The 21,482-nt window shown below is 36.6% G+C and overlaps 5 protein-coding genes and 2 long non-coding RNA genes across 7 annotated transcripts in view; 4 read left to right on the top strand and 3 right to left on the bottom strand.

The window, feature by feature from the left end:
* The window catches only part of LOC111463187, a 12,745-nt gene extending 5,814 nt beyond the window's left edge, over window positions 1-6,931 (top strand). Inside the window, exons 2-3 of the long non-coding RNA XR_002713835.1 lie at window positions 1,991-1,998; window positions 6,849-6,931. This is a non-coding gene — a long non-coding RNA (uncharacterized LOC111463187). The remainder of the gene's footprint in view (window positions 1-1,990; window positions 1,999-6,848) is intronic.
* Window positions 3,233-6,437, bottom strand: LOC111463182 (protein SLOW GREEN 1, chloroplastic-like). Its single transcript, XM_023107030.1, has 2 exons — window positions 5,278-6,437; window positions 3,233-3,251 (listed from the first exon to the last, which is right to left on the bottom strand). Exon 1 carries the CDS (start codon window positions 6,370-6,372, stop codon window positions 5,302-5,304), a length of 1,071 nt encoding a protein of 356 aa, XP_022962798.1. The 5' UTR covers window positions 6,373-6,437; the 3' UTR covers window positions 3,233-3,251; window positions 5,278-5,301.
* On the bottom strand, window positions 6,854-7,652 carry LOC111463185. The gene is made up of 3 exons (XM_023107034.1): window positions 7,556-7,652; window positions 7,367-7,472; window positions 6,854-7,268 (listed from the first exon to the last, which is right to left on the bottom strand). The coding sequence occupies exons 1-3, from the start codon at window positions 7,589-7,591 to the stop codon at window positions 7,111-7,113; spliced, it is 300 nt and encodes a 99-aa protein (XP_022962802.1). The 5' UTR covers window positions 7,592-7,652; the 3' UTR covers window positions 6,854-7,110.
* A 1,584-nt stretch (window positions 7,653-9,236) lies between these two features.
* On the top strand, window positions 9,237-13,373 carry LOC111463180 (diaminopimelate epimerase, chloroplastic-like). The gene is made up of 9 exons (XM_023107029.1): window positions 9,237-9,571; window positions 9,848-10,015; window positions 10,108-10,178; window positions 10,429-10,486; window positions 10,745-10,924; window positions 11,663-11,747; window positions 11,923-11,982; window positions 12,089-12,162; window positions 12,842-13,373. The coding sequence occupies exons 1-9, from the start codon at window positions 9,293-9,295 to the stop codon at window positions 12,959-12,961; spliced, it is 1,095 nt and encodes a 364-aa protein (XP_022962797.1). The 5' UTR covers window positions 9,237-9,292; the 3' UTR covers window positions 12,962-13,373.
* A 2,328-nt stretch (window positions 13,374-15,701) lies between these two features.
* Window positions 15,702-16,737, top strand: LOC111463184 (zinc finger protein ZAT11-like). The gene has a single exon (XM_023107032.1). The coding sequence runs from the start codon at window positions 15,880-15,882 to the stop codon at window positions 16,363-16,365; it is 486 nt and encodes a 161-aa protein (XP_022962800.1). The 5' UTR covers window positions 15,702-15,879; the 3' UTR covers window positions 16,366-16,737.
* An 8-nt stretch (window positions 16,738-16,745) lies between these two features.
* Window positions 16,746-19,744, bottom strand: LOC111463183 (WAT1-related protein At2g37460-like). Its single transcript, XM_023107031.1, has 7 exons — window positions 19,170-19,744; window positions 19,002-19,064; window positions 18,791-18,907; window positions 18,464-18,707; window positions 18,082-18,243; window positions 17,849-18,000; window positions 16,746-17,124 (listed from the first exon to the last, which is right to left on the bottom strand). Exons 1-7 carry the CDS (start codon window positions 19,364-19,366, stop codon window positions 16,998-17,000), a joined length of 1,062 nt encoding a protein of 353 aa, XP_022962799.1. The 5' UTR covers window positions 19,367-19,744; the 3' UTR covers window positions 16,746-16,997.
* LOC111463186 overlaps window positions 19,277-21,482 on the top strand; it is a 4,325-nt gene continuing 2,119 nt past the window's right edge. Inside the window, exon 1 of the long non-coding RNA XR_002713834.1 lies at window positions 19,277-19,403. This is a non-coding gene — a long non-coding RNA (uncharacterized LOC111463186). The remainder of the gene's footprint in view (window positions 19,404-21,482) is intronic.

Raw genomic sequence — 21,482 nt, 5'->3', positions numbered from 1 at the left:
AAAAAAAAAAAAAAAAAAAAAAAAAAAAAAAAAAAAAAAAAAAAAAAAAAACATGGGATCTGATTATGACAGTATTGGTAAAATATAGAAGCAATATGGAAGAAGGGATCTGATTATGACAGGATTGGTAAAATATCGAACAAGATTTGATCCTAAATTAATTTCTTATAACCATAACTCAAAAGAGAAAAGAAAATCTGAAATAAGATTGTACCGTAATACCAAAATCTCTGAAGGTAAATCTTCATCATATCTGCTTCTGTTGAACAATCAAAATCATTTTACTTTTTCTCTGACATTTTTTTTTTACCAAAGGTGATATTGTGGGGTTGAGGAAGGAGGATGGCGTTGGGATGAGAGGTTAGTAAAGAGAGGTGGGTAAATTTTATTTTTATTTTTAATTTTAAGTAATCCTTTTTAGTTATTTATTTATTTATGAATTATTATTTTTTATATGTATATTTTTTTTATAATTATTTTTATTTGTTTATTATTATTATTATTATTATTTTTGCTATTAAAATAAGACTCGTTTTAAATCTGAGGCTGACAACAATACGTAATAGGCTAAAGCAGACGATATCTACTAACAGTGAGCTTAGGTTATTACATATATTCTCATTGCTACTCCAAAATATTATATAATTTCATCAATCTACGAGAGTGAAAATTCAAACGTTTAACGTTTTTTTATCGACAATATATATTTTAACCAATAGAATAACAACAACGAACACCGACTTTCTACTTTTGCATAAAGGCATGAAAGGCAACAACCAATCTCCATAAACAAATAATTATTTAATGTCATTCATTTTCATGTTGTCCCAATTTAATTCTATAATTTAAGACCTAAGTTGACTCATCTATTATTGCCTTTCAATTATCACCATCTTTAAATATACAAATAAGTTCTATTTTACACATTATTTATATAATATTTAAGAAAAAAAAAACCATTAAAATGTCCATTAAAAAATAATTATTATAGAAGAATATAAATATTACGACAAAAAATTAATATACAAATAAGTTTCAATTTTTTAGATGTGATAGAGAATTCGTGTCTGAACCGTGAATGAAAGAGAGAGTAGAGAGAGATTTCACTGTATTAGCTAAACAAGAACGGGGATGGAGATTATATTTTGGGTTTCCCGTTCCAATCCTTGACCCCGCCAAATGAGAATTAACGTATTTTAGGATGGAGATTTATTAGGACGTTTTATATGTTACTTATAATTGTATCAATTAAAATTTGAATTAAATTAGACCGTCAATTTTAAATGCAATTATAAATGTTGAAAATTTAAATGGTACAATTATTAGTTCACTTTTTAATTGATCCAACTCCCAAAATGTAAAGAATATAAATTAATTTTTGTGTTAAATATTAATGTATTTTTTCAATGAATGGTAGATATTTTTTTTTTCATTTTCAATTTTCGGTTTGAAATTATTATTACAAAATTAAACCACAATTAAAAAAAATGAAATTTATTATTTATTTAATGCCTCTAATTTTCCAAACATCATTAAATTTTTAGTCGGAGAGCCGACATTAAGTTCTGGCTCTTAATTAAAAAAATTATTTTTAATCAACTTGATTAACTATTATGTCTTCTCTTATAAGCAATCTAATGACATTATTATTATTTTACTTTTTAGTTTCTTTTAATTAATTAGGTCCATTTATATATTTTATTTTTATTAATTTCTTCCATTTTAGTTTCTATTTCATTTATATATATATATAATCCACGTTTTCAACTTCTTATTAAAGCTCATGAAGCTTCGAAATTTCAACCTTTAGATAATTGTTATTCTTAGATTACATGTCTAGTACTTTTAAAAGTTCTACTGTCATCGAGATGTGTATGATAAACAACAAAATTCTAATAGTTTGTGATCATCTTATTGCTTTGTTGTCGAGTACCTTGCTCGACCCCAAATAAAATTCTAAAATCCTATCTAAATTTGTATTCTTTCCCAGACAAAGGGGTACGTTGAATAAGCAAAAGGAGACCCACTAAGCACAAAATTCCATTTTCGGTAGATTTTTAACTTCTATGATATTAAAATAATTTAACTCATTTCTACGTGTCTCAAATTTTGAGTTATGTAGATTGAAAATGATGAATGAGATTGTGGCACTCCACTCACCACAGGTGTGGAAGGACGCTATCAAAATAAACAAAATACTATTTTACTCTGCTGGATCATTGAATCCCGTATAAGAAGTGAACTTTTTACCCCAAATTCAATTCAAATCAAGACGAATTAAAAAGTAATTTAACATCTATACGTAACTAGAATCAATTGTAAAAGTTACAACGATTAAAGAAAAGGAAGATTGGATTAAAACGGGTCAAATCCAAAAATGATGTGTTTTTTTATGTGCCCTCTCATTATTGTATTAGGCAACTTTATTTTTGGTCACCTAGTTCCTAGAGAAGTATTAGTAGGAGGGAATCTAGAGTTAAAGACCTTAGAACACAGCCAAATATAATCTAATTGGGTCCCAAAAGCTTCTAGAATTATAATCCAAATCTAAAAGGATGAATGGGACCTTCCCTGTTCATGGAAACTTACCAAACCTAACCCCCTACCAGACTACAAATTATCTTCATATTTCTTAATCCTATCTTCTTCTTTGTAACAAAGAAGATTAAGAGTTAAACCCATGAAAGTACTTTAACGAACTCATCTTGACCAGTAGAGTTCATAGCTATAAGCTTTGTTCACTCCAATCGGTTGGAGAGGGAAACGAACCATTTCTTATAATCTTGAGACTGACGGTGATGTGTAACGAGCCAAAATGGACAATATTTGCTAGTGGTAGGCATGGACTGTTACGAATGGTATTAAAGTTAGATACTAGACGGTGTGCCAGCAAGGATGCTGGACCCCTAAACGGGGTGGATTGTGAGATCTCACGTCGGTTGGAGAGAGGAACGAACCATTCTTTATAAGGGCGTGGGAACATCTTTCTAATAGATACATTTTAAAACCATGAGACTGACGACAGTAGGTAACAGGCTAAAGCGGACAATATCTGTATGTGGTGGGATTGAACTGTTACATTTACACTTCATAGTTCTAACTTTATATCAAACTTAATCATCTCAAGAGCATTCGTGATGCTTACTTGAACATAGCTCGACTCTAGTCAAGGGTAAAGAATTGGACTGGGTGTTAGACCTTAAAATCCAAAACTAAGGCATAGTTATGAAGGTTCCTCCAGTGAGCCACGCATGATATAAAGCAAACACAAATGCAATGAATACATACTTTAAAGCATTTATCAACAAAATGGATCTTTAAGAACAGGCTTTTTTTCATCCAAATAAATACTTCTGGACTGTTCTTTTATAAATGCAGCATACTATTTGGTTATATTGTTTATACTGCCCGACAATTATAAAGTTCATATGATCAATATGATATCATATCTAAGTATATGTCTATAAGCATACCGAAAGCCTCAATTAATCCCATAAATGATAAAACTATCACCTAATCCAATAACGATCAAATTTCAAAGATCACAATGTCTTTTTATCATATATGTTAGATGAACACGACTCTACACAATAGTATGATATTGTCCACTTTGAGCATAAGCTCTCATGGCTTTGCTTTTGGCTTCCCCAAAAGGCCTCGGACCAATGGAGATAGTATTCCTTGATTATAAACCCATGATCATTCTCTAAAAAGTCGATATATGGTGGTCACTTATATGCTAACTTCAGTATATCACAACTAATTCTAATGGATAGTCAACAACAGATAGACCCACTATGGTACTTGGAAACTAAAAACTGGTAAGATATACTTATTATCATGACTAGAACGTCATCGCAATTTGAATTCATAATCTTGAGACATTTGGATTTACAACTTGCTCTCTTTGACCTATTCACTAGACCAACTTATGTGGTTAAAAGAGCAGTGGTGAGTGCTTGATTACCATAAAAAAACGACATCTATGGTAATCAAGCACTAGCCCACTACTCTGCAGGGAGACCATTCACAAGCCTAATTCCAGCTCCAAGAGAAATTAGAGATTTTCAATTTTTGTAGTACAACTAATTTGAGTGAGGATTCGAACCTTCAAACCTTCAACCTAAGTAGGAGGAGTTGATGTAATGGTCCAAGCTCACCGTCAGTAGATATTGTCTCTTTGGATTTTCTCTTTTGGACTTTCCCTCGAGATTCTTAAAATGCGTCTCCTAGGGATAGGTTTCCACACCCTTATAAAGAATACTTTGTTTTCCTCCCCAACCGATGTGGGATCTTACAATCCACCCTCTTTCGAGGCCATGTGTCCTCGTTGGCACTCATTCCCTTCTCTGATTGATGTGGACCACCCAATCCACCCCCTTTTGAGGCCACGTGTCCTCGCTGGCACTCATTCCATTCTCTGATCGATGTGGACCACCCAATCCACCCCCCTTTAGAGCCTAGCATCCTTGTTGGCATACTGCCTCGTGTCCACCTCCTTCAGGGCTCAGTCTAGCACATTGCCCAGTGTCTGCCTCTGATACCATTAGTAACAACTCAAGCCCACCTCTAACAGATATTGTCCTCGTTGGGTTTTCCCTTTCGGGCTTTCCCTCAAGGTTTTGAAAACATGTCTACTAGGGAGAGGTTTCCACACCCTTATAAAGAATGTTTCGTTCTCCTCCTCAACCGCTGTGAGATCTCACAGTTGATGTCTTGACTATTAAGCTATGCACATATTCGCCCATAAGACCACCAGAGTAATTTGAATCCAAGAACTTAGAGAACTCCCTCAAACATCCCAAGGGCTGACTGAGGGCAAATGGCATCAAAATTTGAGCATAAGCCATCTTAGATTACAACTTATCCCTTTAACTACTACATACTGATTTACTAATCTCCTACCCCACCCCAAAATTCTAAGAATCCATACCCTACAAGGCATCTTACAAATGATCCCTTTTAACTATTAGAGCACTAATCCCCTGATTCTTTAATATGTCAAAGAAAGCTTCAACAATCTTGATGCATGTTCATAGAAAGAATCTTTGTATGAAGAAATGAAAGAAACTCAGTTTCAGTGAGACGTTCAGGCATGCTGAACACAAGTATAATCAGTATTCCCCACAGGAGACTCGACTGAAAAATTCAGATTATCATAAAACTTAGACGAACTTTAGATATAAAACACCACCTTAATGAATGCCAAACCACTAAACAACTAACAAAAATGGATCTATTCATAACAGCAGAGAAAAGTGAGGAGAAGATTCATACAGAAGCAGCAGACCAGCACTCATCTCAGCTCTTCAAACCAGCTCCTTCCTTCTCTAATTTCTGACCAAAAAGCTTCGTTGCAAACACGTTTTCATCAAAGTACTCTCTGTAAGGATGATTCTTTGGAACAAGTCTCCTGAATTTCTCAAATTGTTTCTCAGCCTCCTCATTCTTCCTTAACAGAGAGTATATGATCCCCTGACACAGATATGGCCTAAAATCCCTTGGCTCTTCCCTCACAAGTTCTTGATAAGCTTTCAACGCATCAAAATAACTCCCTTCCATTACCTTAATTTGTGCTATCAAGAGCTTGAAATCCCTGATATCTGATTTCTTATTCTGCTTCTTACATTTCTCCATTGCCTGTTCGATCCTTTTAGCAACGCCCTTCAATGAATTGTCATTCAATTGCTCCGAAACCAGTGCAAGGCCATGATAGGCCTCAACACGTAATGGGTCTTCCATTAAAATCTCCTCGAATTCACTTTTCGCCAATTCGAGCTCCCCCATATAGCTATGGAAATTGGCTCTCAGCAACGGCAACTCAAGTTCATTGGGCTCAATTTCAATCAAACGGTTTAGGGCTTCAATTGCTTCAGGCAATTTACCTGATTTTACATTCTCCTCAACGAGGGATCGAAGAGCTTCAACATCATTCGAATTATCCATCGGTTGCTCTTCCACAACGCTCTCATTTTCCTCATATGGATTCGATTCTTCAATAGACTCCGTCATTTCCGGCGCAACGGGAGCAGCAACGACAACAGCGCGCCGATGGTCGAAGCGAAGGAAGAAGAATGCAGCAGCGGCGACGGAGATGCAAGCGGTTCTGAGAAATCCAGAGAGAAGACCGTCATTCGTAGTCTCTGAAATTGAAGGCTTGGCGTTTCGAGAGGTTTCGTCGGAGGTCGACGGAGACGACGAGGCTTTAACAGACAATGACCTGAAAGACAAAGGAGAACGAAGCCGAGACGGCGGAGGAGACAGGAAGAAGAGAGAAGAAGAGGGATAGGAGAACGACGGAAGACGGCGGCTGAAGGATAGATGTTGTTGAGAAGGAAGAGGACGGTGGTGAAATGTAGCAAGACCCTCCATGGCCGTAACCTCTGTGCGTTGCTGTGTGAAGAACCGGCGATTTTCAGGTCAATCTCGAGCCCGGAGGTTTGGAAGGCTTAGTTCTTTTTGCAAAAAGGCCCAAATTATAATCCATCCCTATTTGGGCTTTAAGCCCATACCAATTTTTCATAAGAGATTTGCCAAAATAAGCAAATTCTAACCAACCTTTAACTAATTCTATTTATTGGTTTTTTTTTATCAACATATATTTTCAAAGTCAATTTATTTTTTGTATTTGGTTACGGTTGGCATCAGAGCTAGACCAAGCAGCATGCCAACTAGTACCTGGGCTCCTAGGGAGGTAGATTGAGAGATCTTATATCAGTTGAAGAGGGGGAACGAAGCATTCCTCATAAAAACTTATCTTTAACATATGTGTTTTAAAACCATGATGGTAATGACAACATGTAACAAACTAAGGCGGTTGACAATATCAATTATTAATTGGCTTGAAGAAAAAAAAAAAAAAAAAAATTCGACTTATTAAATTATAAACTGCCACGTGTCACCTCTCATGGACTCCCAATCAGCAAGCGACACCAATACATTCTTAAAAGGTTGCAGAACCAGGCCACGTGTCAGCCAACCAGCCAAAATATTAGTATCTTAAAATATCTTCACCCCCGTCTAAGTCGCCACTCGCGCTGTTCCATCTGCCTACGATCCCATAAGAACGACGTCGTACGTCGACACTACTCCGCCGCCCTGTCTAGTCACCTAGCGACCCAATGGCGTCGTATCGCCCAAACCCAGCAAGTTGAAAGCCGACGTGTCGGACGAAGAGTTCCCTTCCAACTTCCTCGTCGTAACATCACGTCGTTTCTTCTCATACGCTTCGAAGAACTCCTTGTTCTCCTTCTCCAGTTCATTCCACACTGCACAACATTTTACAAAATCCTCAAAAAATAAAAAATTAAAAATTAAAAATTAAAAATTAAAAGAGTTGAAGTCCGTGCATGTCACGTGAACGAACCGGTGGAAGTGACGACCGGTTCGATATTTGCATGTTTGGAGAGAGCTTCCATGCACTCTTCCTTGGACATGTTGAAAAGAATGCTTATTTCGATCAGGTGGTGCACCTACACCGTAACAATCATAGACCCTCATCACAAATTTAATGAAATAATTGAGAAAAAAATAAATGAAAATAAAAAAAGATTACCATGTGGATGTATGAAGCTGAGGGGTCGTCTTCCATGGAGGCTGTTTGGATGGAGAGAAAATGAGAGAAAGTGAAAGGAAAAAGTGTGAGAAAATGTTGGGAGATGAGAAAATATATATATATATATATATATATATATAAAATAAACTTTTTTATTTATTTATAAAATTTAACAACGTACTCAAAATAAAATAAAAATATGTGAACAAAATTACATTTTAACCTTAAAAAAAAAAAGACGATTTGATTGAGTTGCCCAGGTGGGGGACCACTGCCCACGTGGGAGGAGGGTGAGGATTGGTGAGGATTGGTGGGGAGAGGATTAGAAGAGATTGGTGGGAACCAGAATCTTACATTGCGTTTGTCGCTTACGTGTCCTTGTTCAACGTCCACGTGACATGTGGGGCCGGATTGGTCCGGATCGGGTCCCACAAAGCCCTTTAGGGGTTTAGGCCCCACTTTCGAGCCGACCCCGATTGTCCTCACCGTGGATTTTGCGGTGCCGTTCAAACTGCCAGCTCTGCCAACAGTCCAATCCGACGATCCTCCGCCGTTCTTTTCATGTGGGATCACGGATCCCCACTTGATTCATATTCTAAAATATATATATATATATATATATATATATATATATATATATATATATCATTATCGTATAAAAAAATATTATAATTTTAGTTTTACTTCTTTTTTTAATTAATTAATTATATATATATATATATATATAATATAATTTTTAGTAAAATAAAAAAAAAATTAAAATTATCATCCTTTATCTAATTTAAAAAATCTAATTTATAATATTCCATTTTTTAAAAATCAAAGGAATATGAAACCGGAACCTAATTTGATAAATATTTAGATTTTAAAAATAGATTGTAAATATAAATGTTAGACCCACAAACCTCTACACTTTTCGTTTGTCATTGTCTTTATTGACGTAATAATTTATTAAATTTAAAATTTTTAAAAAGTCCCCCACAAAATATGAGGCACATAATTCAAAGTCGTTGGATTTCATTGGCAATTTTCTACCATTATTTTTCTCCTCGTGTTTTTATAATATGTACGGTTCGAATTTTGTAATTTAAAAGATAATTGTTTAAAATTATTATAAATATTAAGAAAATTAATGATGCATATAATCTAACGTGGTTACAAGGCTAATAATATGTTATGACTCGTAAACATTTGAGATTAATTTATACTGATTTTAAGTATACTTAATAATTTAATTTAACAAATCAATAATCATTTAATATATAGTATTTACTTAATTAATTGAACACGAATTCTTATTACTTAAAATTTATTAATTAGTAATTAGAATGATTTTACCTTCAAATTTTAGAGTCGTCAAGCTTCTCACTTTATCTTATGTTAGACGAACACGACTCTCCATAATGGTAGTATGATATTGTTCACTTTGAGTATAAACTCTCGTGATTTTACTTTAGACTTCTTGAAATGTCTCGTACTAATAGAGGAGTATCAATAGACTTTCATCTTATTCCATAAACTAAGAGTAATTGTATCAAAACTCAACCACCAACGGTTTAGCAGGCTGCCAATAGTTGGGCTGACAATTATAGCCCAAATCGAGTCTATTAAAAGTTGGGCCTATCCATTTTGTACGGCCCAATGGGAATTATCAACGACGCCTACGTTTCCCCCTTGCACATCCACTACAGCCACAACACTCCGGTTTGTCTGTTGCTTTGCTTCGGCTTTACAGCCATGGCCATGCCCGCCTCCATTTCTCTTCCACTTACCTCTCCATCTCCACGCTCTCTCGCCTCAATTCCTTCTCTCCGATCGTCTTTTTGCTCCCTTCTTCAACTGGATTCCATAGGAAAGAATTCTGCTCGGAGAAGAAGCCCAAGGCTCTCTGTATCCGTGACTTCCGCTGGCCTTCATGTTACAGAGAAAGCGTCGTCGTTGTCTTTTCTGGAACGGAGAGAGAGTGGCTTCCTTCACTTTGTTAAGTACCACGGTCTCGGCAATGACTTCATCTTGGTAATGATTCTCTGAGTTCACTGTTAGACATGCTTTTTTTGTTTTTATCCTGAAATTGGCAGTAGATGCATGTTGTTATCCATTTTATCTGTTGGAAATCGGAAATCGGAACTTGGTATCTGCCTCCAAGTGATGCTAATCATGGAAAACGATATGGAATTTTAATAAGAAACTAATTGGCAAATTTGTTCGATTGGAAATAGTTGAATTCACTCTCGGCTAATGAATCTGCATTTGGTTCTTAATCTGATATTGATTGGAAGTGAGCTTGAATAGGTTGATAATAGGGACTCCTCAAAGCCTAGGATCACTCCGGAGCAAGCTGTGAAGTTATGTGATCGGAACTTTGGGATCGGTGCTGACGGAGTTATTTTTGCTATGCCAGGCGTTAATGGTACTGATTATACCATGAGGATATTCAATTCCGACGGTAGTGAACCGGAGGTAGCTGCGTTTTTCAGAAATAATTGTCTGTTACTGTTGTATTCCTATCAATTACGTCTGAGTCTGAGTTTTTTTCCCGCTATATCATATAGATGTGTGGTAATGGAGTAAGATGCTTTGCCAGATTTATTGCGGAGCTCGAGAATTTACAGGGAAGGCATAGGTATGGTTTTGCTATTGTTTTATCTTGCTGAATTACAACATTGGATTGTCCTTTCAAGACACGTTTCCGGCATTAATATTTCAAAGATGAACATTTGCCTTATATTCCTGATTCGGGGCTTTGAAACCTATTTTCTTTTGAAGTTGATATACAACTAATTAAATTATGATAGCTTAGATTTTATATTCATGTTTATGTACGTATTAGAATTTCTGATGGAGATCACAGTTTTCTGTTCATACTCTCGCAGTTTCACTGTTCATACTGGAGCTGGTCTTATTATTCCAGAACTTCAGGATGATGGACAGGTATAGTTTGATTATGTTCATTTCCTTCGGGTATGTTAATCTGGCTTAAGAATAGTTTATTTAACTTGTTTGATGAAAAATGTTCTAATCTACAATCAACTTCTGTTTTAATTTAGAAGGTTAGGCGCATCTTCACCATTTTTTTCATTGCGAAATGCATCTGTGCTTTTACGATTCAGTGCTCTTTTTTTCTTTTTTGGCAAATGTGGTCTAAGTTTTTTTCGGTTCAGTGTCAATCTTAACGGCATGTAAATTCAGGTAAAAGTAGACATGGGTGAACCAATTCTTAAAGCATCAGATGTGCCTACTCGATTGGCACCAAATGCAGATGAATCTGTTGTAAAGTCAGACATAGAAGTAGATGGAGTAACATGGAGTGTGACCTGTGTCAGTATGGGAAACCCCCATTGCGTAACTTTTGGCAACAAAATTGACCAGGTATTTATATGGAAGTACATTTTGCGACATTCCATTCAATAGTCTAAAGTTTCTTGAAGTTTCCAAGGTGGATTACTATGACTTGCCCATTTTTGTTTTTCTATTCTCTTACTTAAATGTAATCACCTAGCAAGTTATATCTCGTGCACGTGGTGTATGTTGAAGATTGTTGGGAGATGAGTCTCATATCTGCTAATTGAGGGGTTGAGCATGAGTTTATAAGTAAGGAATATATCTCCAGGCCTTTTAGAAAAACCAAAAGCAAAGCCATGAGAGTTTATGCTCAAAGTGGAAAATATCATACTATTGTGGAGATTTGTGGTTCCTAAAAGTGTAGTAGATTATATATGATAGGCTACACTAAAGATTAAATTCATTAAGTAAGAATTTCTTTGAGTATTTTGCAGGATCCATGAGTACGTAAATTTCATTTATCATAATGTAGTTGATTGATTGAGATGTCTTCCATTGTAATGTTAACAGTTAGAGCGTTTATGAATCAAGGAATACAATTAAATGAAGAAGCAATACTAAGCCATGAGGAAAACTCTCGTGATGGCTAAGCTTCTTCGACATTTAAATCTTTTTCTTTCTTCCTTTGACCTAAAATTGCTTACAGCAGTTTAAACTATGTTCTGAGGGTAATGCAACTTTGTAGACTTGAGTATAGTCGTTTTGTTGGGTACAACTTTACCGTTCATTTACTATTTGGGCTTATTCTAGCATGGTCATGAACAGAATCTGCAGGTGGATGAAATAAATTTAGCTGCAATTGGTCCAAAGTTTGAGCATCATGAGATGTTTCCAGCACGAACAAATACAGGTTGGTTTCTTGACAAGTTTGGATTTTCAGCTTTTTCTGGTTGAGATATAAGCAAATGTGTTTCTTTTTTTTCTGACCATTTAAACGGTCTTCCCTTCCCTTTCTATGCACTTTTATGTTCACTGAGATGCACTTTTTACACTGCTCATACTGCTTTTCTTCATGTCCACGACAGAATTTGTGCAAGTCTTCTCCAAATCACACCTTAAAATGCGTGTTTGGGAGCGTGGGGCAGGTTCGGATTCAACATAATTTAAGACAAATTAAAGTTGTAAGCATATAAATGGTGAATCTCACTTCATAACAAAACCTGCTGGCTATACTTCTCTGTGACACTACAGGCGCGACACTTGCTTGTGGAACTGGAGCCTGTGCAGTCGTTGTTGCAGCAGTTCTTGAGGGTCGTGCTGGGCGGGTAAGCAGACCATATTTAGTTTTCAAATACAACAGCGATAATATAATATAGTTTCATAAAAAAAAACCTCACATGTAATAGTCCAAACCCACCACTAGCAGATATTGTCATTTTTGGGTTTTCTCTTCCGGACTTCCCCTCGAGGCTTTAAAACGCGTCTGCTAGAGAGAGGTTTCGACACCCTTATAAAGAGTGTTTTGTTCCCCTCTCCAACCAATGTGGGATCTCACAATACATCTCCTTCGGGGCCCAGCGTCCTCGCTAACACTCGTTTCCATCTCCAATCGATATGGGACCCTCTAATCCACCATCTTCGAGGCCCGGCATCCTTGCTGGCACACTGCCTGGTGTCCACCCCCCTTCAGGATTCAGCCTCCTTGTTAGCACATCCCCTGGTGTCTGGCTCTGATACCATTTGTAATATCCCAAGCCCACCGCTAGTCAAATATTGTCTTTTTTGGGTTTTCCCTTTCAGGCTTCCCGTCAAGGCTCTAAAATGCATTAGCTAGGGAGAGGTTTCCACACCCTTGTAAAAAATGTTTTTTGTTCCCCTCTCCAACCAACGTGGAATCTCACATCACACCTTGGTTATATAGACAGAAAAAACAAAAGGTCATCAAATTTCAATCCTATCGTCCCTTTAAATTTCCTAATGTTGGATTCAAATATCTCGACGCAGAATTGCACCGTTGATCTACCTGGAGGACCATTACAGATAGAGTGGAATGAGCAAAACAACCACGTATACATGACTGGACCAGCGGAAGTAGCGTTCTATGGATCGGTTCCCCTACAGTAAAAATCAACGTTTGCTGGTTCTTGATGCCTATCACCGCCACAAAGTATGAGCACAAAGCAATCGTCAAATTTTGGCTCCTTCAGCTCATCTCTTGCGATGATCGATAGGTACCATTCAACCAAAGTATGCACACATTATCTGTTCATTATGAATTCTAGCCGATTGTTAGGTGGAGAGGGAAGATTAATGAAATTAGGCTCTTCTAACTTGATTGAAAGCTATATTGTTTGATTAGTCTCTTTGAATTTAACATATTCCTAGTCTACTATTTGCTCGTGTTCGAATGCAAATGATTTCAGAATATGTCAATAACGTAACAAACTATGTTCATATTGACTATTCAATTATTATGTTGATTATATTGAGCATGGGAAGATTCGAAACTGGTTTGGCCTCTTAGTTGAGGGTATGACAATTACCGTTGAGCTATTTTTACTTTCGTCTTAACGTAATTAGTTAAAACATATATTTTATAGCGTCGAATCTTCCCTCACAAATAGTTGTATTGTATCTGTGTATCGCTTTAGACTGATTGTGTTTTTCAAAGATGGATCAACTCATTCCTCAGCTGAGACGAATATATAATATTTTTGATATGTTTCTTGGATGCTTCCCATGTTTGATCAGCTAGCTTTATGCAAGTCAATGCTTGAACAATTAGCCACCACCCACATTCAAAAGCCCAAAAGTGATTAAAAGTGATTGAACCTTCTCAGGTGCTTCAGTTCTGGGCCGTCTTGAGACTACATTTTGACCTGCTTTCAATAGCATCTATTTCGTAAACTCATTAATAATTTTACAGTTCATTCAAAGCATATGAAAATCAAATGGTATAGATTTCTATCTTTAAGCTTTTAATTTCATCCAGTTTTGGAAGGATAATGTAACGACCCAGATCCATCGCTAGCAGATATTGTTCTCTTTAGACTTTCCTTCTTGGACTTTCTCTTAAGGCTTTAAAACGAGTCTGGAGAAGGTTTCCACACTCTTATAAAAGGTCTTTTCTTCTCCTCTTCAACTAATGTTGGACATCACAATCTACCCATCTTTGGGGGCCAGCGTCCTCGCAGGCACTTGTTTTTTTCTCCAATTGATGTGGGACTCCCACCAAATTCACCCTCCTTTGGGGCCCAGTCTTTACTGGCACACTGTCTCGTGTCTACCCCCTTTGGGAAGCAGCGAGAAGGCTGGCACATTGTCTGACGTCTAGCTATAATACCATTTGTAACGACTCAGATCTACTGCTAGCAGATATTGTCCTCTTTAGGCTTTCCCTGTCGAGTTTCTCTTCAAGACTTTAAAACGCGTCTGTTAGGGAACATTTCTACACCCTTATAAAGGGTCTTTTGTTCTCCTCCCCAACCAATGTCGGACATGACAGATAATTATTTTTTCCCTACAGTATAGTATGTGGTTTTCTCATAGCATGAAAATGATCGAGTACTCCTCTGTTGTAAGTTGGGATTAGTCGTCTCGGTTTCGGTAAATTGTATACGTTAATATGAATATTAAAATTTTAGATTACTAAGATTTGCAAATGATGATTTGGTAAAGTACAAAGAAATTGTGGCAACAAATTTGAATGTTGATTCTTACATAAACACATGCTTTGAAAGATCACCCCACTTGAGAAGGTGGTTCCACCTTCTTCATTAAAATAAAAATAAGATAATTGATGGGGTTTTATTAAAATAAAAAATAATCACATATTTATCATACTTCACGTGTGAATTAAAATTCTGATTATTTTATATATTCCAACATATCATTTGGCAGTGTCTTCTGAAACTCATTCACTTAGAATAATTAATCTTTAAAAAATTAAAAAATTAAACAAATTGAGGAAAATTCAGAAAGTCAAATGGATTGTACTAAACCGTTTGCCATTTTCAGCTCGCCATAACTGACTCACTCATTTCTACACACATTCATTCATATTACGTCATCTTTTTAAATTATTGGATAAGGATTGTTTTTTTTTTTTAAAAAAAAAAACAACCAATAGCTCTTTTCAAAACAATTTTAGTCAAGAGTCTAATTTCCATTTAAGGTCAACCGTTGAGGTTGGAACCCTGAGCAGACTGTCGGTGAAAAGTCAGAGGGAGGTGAGGATCACATAGAGTCCTCATGCCCCTTATGCCTCGAGCAACACACGTGCTACAATGGTCGGGACAACGGGTTGTAATCCCAGTAAGCCCACTCCAAGACGAGTGCTCTCCTATTCTAACTTTTCCAGACCCCCCGATAGCACTATCAAGACAACTATGAGTTCTTTGCCCTGCGGAGATGGAGCGACATAAGTTTTGAGAGTTCAAGGAGAAGGTCACGACAAGCTGGGCCGTTTATCATCATGATAGATGTCAAGTGGGAGTGCATTTCCCTCAAAGGGTTGAACAGAGATAGTACATCAAGCGATTCACACGGATCAACTTGATCCTTTTTCCCCGGGATCCTAGAGGAGGGAACCCTAAGAGAGCCGCCGACTCCAACTACCATGTCCGTCAATATTAGATTTGACCCACTACTCATAAACCTATATAAATCTTTAAATCATAAAAATGTGCCATTTTTTATTTAGAAAATGAAGGTGGAAATAGTATTTAAAATCTTAAATTTAAATAAAAAAATAGCAAATAATTTTTTAAAAATAGTGTCCTTTTTCAATCAATGATCATATAGGACACAGTCCACCTTTTCCAAGCAAATTCCAGCAGCCAAAATAATAATAAAATAAAAAAAACAAAAAACATGAACAGCTTTGACTTTTCTTTAGTCAAACCAAACCAAACCCAGCTCAGAATTTCACCCTTTAAATACTTGCATCAATTTACAAGAATTAAATCTTAAATTCGCCATTTTCAAGTTCCCAATTCAAAACAGAGCTCTAAAAATCTTCATTCTTTTAAGCTCTTATTCACATGGCGGCTAAGAGAATCCGACAAGAATTTGAAGCCTCCGACATCGCCAAATCTTTAATGCTTCTTTCTCAGACATCCAACTCCAAAATTCCCGGACAAAACGCCGCCGTTTTCCAGTGCAAAACCTGCAACCGGCTCTTCTCTTCGTTTCAGGCTCTCGGCGGCCACCGTGCCAGCCACAAACGCCCACGAACGGCGGCTGACGAACCGAAGGATGCGGCGGAATCAAAGAAAATGCACGAGTGTGGGCTGTGCGGGCAGGTGTTCTCTACCGGGCAGGCTCTCGGCGGGCACATGCGGCGGCACCGGATGACGACGACGAACGGAGGTGGGTTTTCGGTGGTGCCGGCCGTGGAGAAGATTCCGGTGCTGAACAGGTCCGGGAGTATGGGAGTTAAGTGCTTGGATCTTAATTTGACGCCATTGGAGAATGACTTGAAGCTCCTATTTGGACAAATGGCTCCAAGAGTTGATCTTGTTCTTTGATTCTAAGTTCTTAATGTTTCTAAATTGTTTGATTTTTTATTTATTTATAATAATTACTCCTAGATTATTTTAAATTCTTTCCAAAGAAAATTAGGGTTTCTTCTCGTTTTTGCTTCCGATCCATATTTCCCTCTCGATCTCGCTCGGTTTTCATCCTTTCCCTTGATATCTCTTTCTTCTTTGTCAATGGACACCGTTGAAAAAAAGTTGATATCCCATAGCTCTACTCCAGATCTAAACAAATTTTCAACTCAGATAAAAATTTCTGAATACCTACAATGGAAGGGTCGTCGGAGGAAGCGTCGAAAAAGAGAGAGCGAGGAGAGAGTTGTCAAGGCCATCGTGGGTCCGATTCGGATTTTGAATCCTAGACATATGACTAGACAATCACGTCATTTCATAACACGGTATCTGTTCCAACCCTTTAAATCAAACACGTAAGCACTCCATATTGAACGAGTTATTCCACACGGGTTTGTGTTTATCTCAATCATTTAATTATCGATCTTCCCTTCAACAACATTCATCGTCATCTTTCCATAAACTACAACCTTCTTAGCGACCCACCAAAAAAAAAAAAAAAAAAATTGAAACAATAAGTGATTGGGATGGGAAATAGTTCATGAGCTTATTTATGCTTCAATTTCTTGGGTTTGTTTGGTGGGCAATTTGAGGTCTTCACTTGAGCCATTTCCATCTTTGTTTTTGCCCCAAACCACAAGGTATAGCCCTACAATTATCACACCAGCTCCAAGTACCCTACAAAAATTATACAATTTTGGGTTAATTTAACGTCATATCAACCGAGCCATTCCTAAAGTAATCCCTATTTTAGGTCATTAATGGTTTTTTTAGACCTAACCCAATTGTTCGACTTTTAAAATTTTTCAATCTAAACAACTCTTATTAAAGAATGAACTTAACCCAAATCCACTCTAATATATTGGGTCGGGCTGGTTTAGATGGTTAGGTCATTTGTTGTAATAGCCCAAGTCCACCGCTAGCAGATATTGTCTTCTTTAAGCTTTCTCTTATGGACTTTCCCACAAGATTTTTAAAACGCGAAGTTTCCACGCCTTTATAAGGAATAAGGAACGTTTTATTCGTCTCTCGAAGTGGGATCTCACATTTATTTTTTTAATTTCAAGCACGGGTTCTTCAGTTCATCACAAACTAATTTTAGGAACCCACGAACCAACTTAGCCTAACCCTAGTCATACAGGTTGGATTAGGTTGATTTAATTCTACAACTCACCGAGTTTTTTGAACATCTTTATCTTTAACTTAACTATACGTGAATCTATAATTTCAACTTAGTATGAACCCTTTTCAATTTAGATCTCTAAAATGATATTTCGGGTTCGTAGATTAAACCCAACATCTAAATTCACTCTTGAGAGCAAATATTGGTAACGACGTCGGATTATTTTAACCTAATAACATAAAATCTTTAACGTAATCGTAAATGAATGATCGAAATTACCTTCCGAAGTAAAGACGCTCGCCGAGAATGAACGAACTCATAATGGCAACAATGACCATACTCAATGGGCTAAAGGCAGTCACAAAGACAGGTCCTTTGTCTTTCATCACTATTCCTTGAATGTAATAAGCAAGTCCTGAACAGAATATTCCCTACAAAATTCCAAATTTTTTTTTTTAAAAAATGAAATTAATTAAAATGAAAAATAATAATATTTGAGCTTAGTTTCGTACACTATAAACAGCGGCGAGCAGTTTAGTTCCCCAAGTAATGCTCCAAACGGCGGCATTTCCTCTTTCCATCACCAGCGCCAACACAGTGCCCTCCGCGGTGCCCAACAGGCAGATCCAAGCCGTGAGAGAAAGCTCAGCGGGGTAAGCTTTCAAAGTGATTGCCTGTAGAAATCTCAAATCATTGATCGATGTTTTTGGTTTTGTTTTATTGATGAAGAATCATGAATTTTTCTTTTCCTCGAAAGCGGTAGAAAAAGGTCGATTTTAGCGCTGTTCTTTTTGTTAATCGTCACATGCTATTAAGCTGCGTGATTGGAATAATATGTCATAAAAAGTTTCGTGTGATTTTGGAAAAGGGGATTTATGAATTTGGAAAGGGCACCTGAAGAATCATGAAGCAGGCCCAGCTGAAACAGCCAATTGTGATCATAATTGAGCCTTTGATTGTGTGTTGAAGGCTGATATCACCCCTTTGTTGTTGTTGATGATCTGCTTTTTCGTTTACCCAAAATAGCTCTAAAATTGGGCCCTTAATCAGTGTCATTATCATGGCTCCTCCTACTGTTGCTATGGTTCCCACTATCTTCGCTTGGCTTCTGATGCTTTTGATTTTAACCTTCTCAAGCCTGTAAAAGTATGTGGTTGATTTTTAGGAACTTGATTTCATGTTTTAGAGAGGGAACCAAAAATGGATGTGTTTATTGACTACCTGAGGATCCAAGCCATTACAAAGGTTATGGCTGGAAGAATATTGCACATGGCAGCTGCAAAAGTTGCTGTTGTGTACTTCATACCCAAGAAATATAAGTTCTGATCAATCACAGGCCTGCCAAAAAGGGGAAGATGTAAAAAATGTATTGTTCTTGGAGAGATTTTCAAGGAGAAATAGACCATTTTGGCAAAAGTGTTGGGGGTAGTACTCTAGCAAGCTGAGGACTATTAGCTTGGCAAAGACTGGAATTGTCATCTTTGGTCTGACCTTCCTGTGAAAAGAAAAACCTCAAATATTAAGGGTCACTTCATGCATGCATGTAAACTGTTTGATAAAATGTCAATGAAGGAATCTGAGTGGAAGAGAGGGGAAGTACTTGTCAAAAATCAATGCAAAAGGAGCTATAACAATTGTGGCAACTGCATGGCGATAAACAACAAGAACATAGTTGCTCATTCCTTGGTTGAGAGCTGCTTTTGACAGAATGTCCATTCCTGCAAGCCCAAACTGCAAGAACACCACAGACAGGAAAGGTTTGGCTGAGGCACACCATCGGCTAACTTGGATATTCATCCTTCTTCAAAAGGATGCTGAAGCTGCGAGAGAACAGGTGTGTTGGTACAATTCTTTAATGCCTCATATTGGTTCTGCTTTTATAGGAAGTAAAATGCATAAAGCATGACACCTCTTTTTTCTGAAGACTTTCAAGCTCATGGGAATCTATTAGGTATAAGAACATGATTATAATTGTAAACCCACTTCATAAATGCATGTTTAAGGGAAAAGAATAATGAGATTAAGAAGCTAATGCTTAATTTGATAGTGCTTTCGATTATTCATTTATCTTTCTGTCATGGAGTGATTGATCTCATGCCGAATCACTCTCCTTGCTATGTAGCAAATGGGCTGGCCCCATAGTGGATAAAGCACCCACTTGCTAGAATTAATGTATGCACCAATTCAAATCAAATATTGCTTAGAAGTTGATTTGTTTAATATTATGGTAAGAAACCGAGCTTTCATAAAAAATAAACTTTGTTTAGTGCTCTGTGCATTCTGTGTGTGCTTTATACACAAACACACACACACATATATAATAAAAAATTCTTTCCCCGAAGCATTTTTTCGCAACAAAGTGGAATAAGAACGAATTGAATTTTTCTTTTTAAGACTAATTTATTTTATTTTATTCAATTTTGAGAATGATTGTGTTTGCAACAAATATCATTCACCTAAATCAATGCACACAGTTGAATCTGGGTGCAGATTTACTCTTTCAAGAATTTTTCTGTCCTTCACAGGTGTGAACTAAGTTTCGAGTTTTCTCAGCCCAAGATTGCCAAGAAATAAACTTCTACCAGAATTCCGGTTTAGGGAAAACTTATAAAGTTTTCTTTTTGTTAAATTATACACCATAAATGTTCAGATCTAATTGAATTATGCCTAATAGGACCCTAAACTTAAAAAATATCGAATAAGTCAATGACATACAAAACAAACATAGAATAGAAAGTCCAACAACTTATTCGACACTAAATGATTGATCAAGGTGTTGGAGTCCTACTCTTGCATGGTCATGTCTAACCCCACTCTCACTAATGCTTTAGTAGCTTTTTCTCATACTAAGACCAGCTCTGAGTGACCGGAAGGACTAAAATATTAAGCTTTCCAAGTCTTGAAGGGTATCCTTAAACATCCCAACCTTATATCGGTTGAGCTTCCTCTTAAGGGTCTTGTTCTTTCTAGATAATTGGGAATAAACTTATCAACCATGATTAAAATTAGCACCTTTGGATTGTAGCTATATCAATGAGCTATTCCCAAGAAACTGTGTTTATGCATGAACTTATATCTGATTTTTAACAATAGCTGCAGATATGAATTAAAGATTGAAATATGAAAATAGATTATTTGGTAATCAAGTGGAATAAATATCTATGACATATTTCTAACTAGAATATCTGTTAGGCCTTTTCTTTTCCTTCTCCTTCTCCTTCTCCTTCCCAATGCATTACTTGTTGGTATATAAAGCGATTAGATTTCACTACAAGATAGCCTATTGGTTTGCTTCAAAGTTTTCTCTTTCTTTCTTTATGAGATTGAAGCATTGTCTGTGGTACACTTTTTACGTTATTACCATTTCCTGCATGGGCTTTTTGTTAGTAACATCATCTATCTCGTTTTCGCACCAGAGTTATTCGAACGGTAGAGGATAAGCTTTGAATACCCCACTTTGTGAAAAGCACGTTTCTTCCTCTTTTGAAATACAGAACTGCCTGCTTTGATTACAGGTTTATTTGATGTTGAATGGGAGTTCTTAGTGCCCAATGGTTTTTTATTTTAGATCTTTGTTTGCACACAATCTGTTGATTATATATAAAACTTTGTATCGTTTAGACACGAGTCCCATCAAGGAGAAACGGGTCTGAGTGTCTTTTTCATCACAATTTTGGCCAAAAACATGCCGAAGTGCAGTGTGTTTTTCTTGCACTCAAGACAACGTCCTTTTGATAAAGTAGTGTTGTTGGCAATAAAAGGTTTTTGACCACAACTTTTGAATTACTTTCTCTTTGCTGAGGGATACGTTTGCAATGGTTAAGGAAAAGAAAACCTTCCATCTTTTTTACTTTTTTTTTTTTTTTTTTTTTTTTTTTTTTTTTTTTTTTTTTTTTTTTTTTTTTTTTTTTTT

Source organism: Cucurbita moschata, unplaced genomic scaffold (genome assembly GCF_002738365.1).
Source record: "Cucurbita moschata cultivar Rifu unplaced genomic scaffold, Cmos_1.0 Cmo_Scf00028, whole genome shotgun sequence".
NCBI lineage: Eukaryota > Viridiplantae > Streptophyta > Magnoliopsida > Cucurbitales > Cucurbitaceae > Cucurbita > Cucurbita moschata.
Note: the sequence above shows the minus strand (reverse complement) of the source record. Positions and strands in the feature narration are given on the sequence as shown.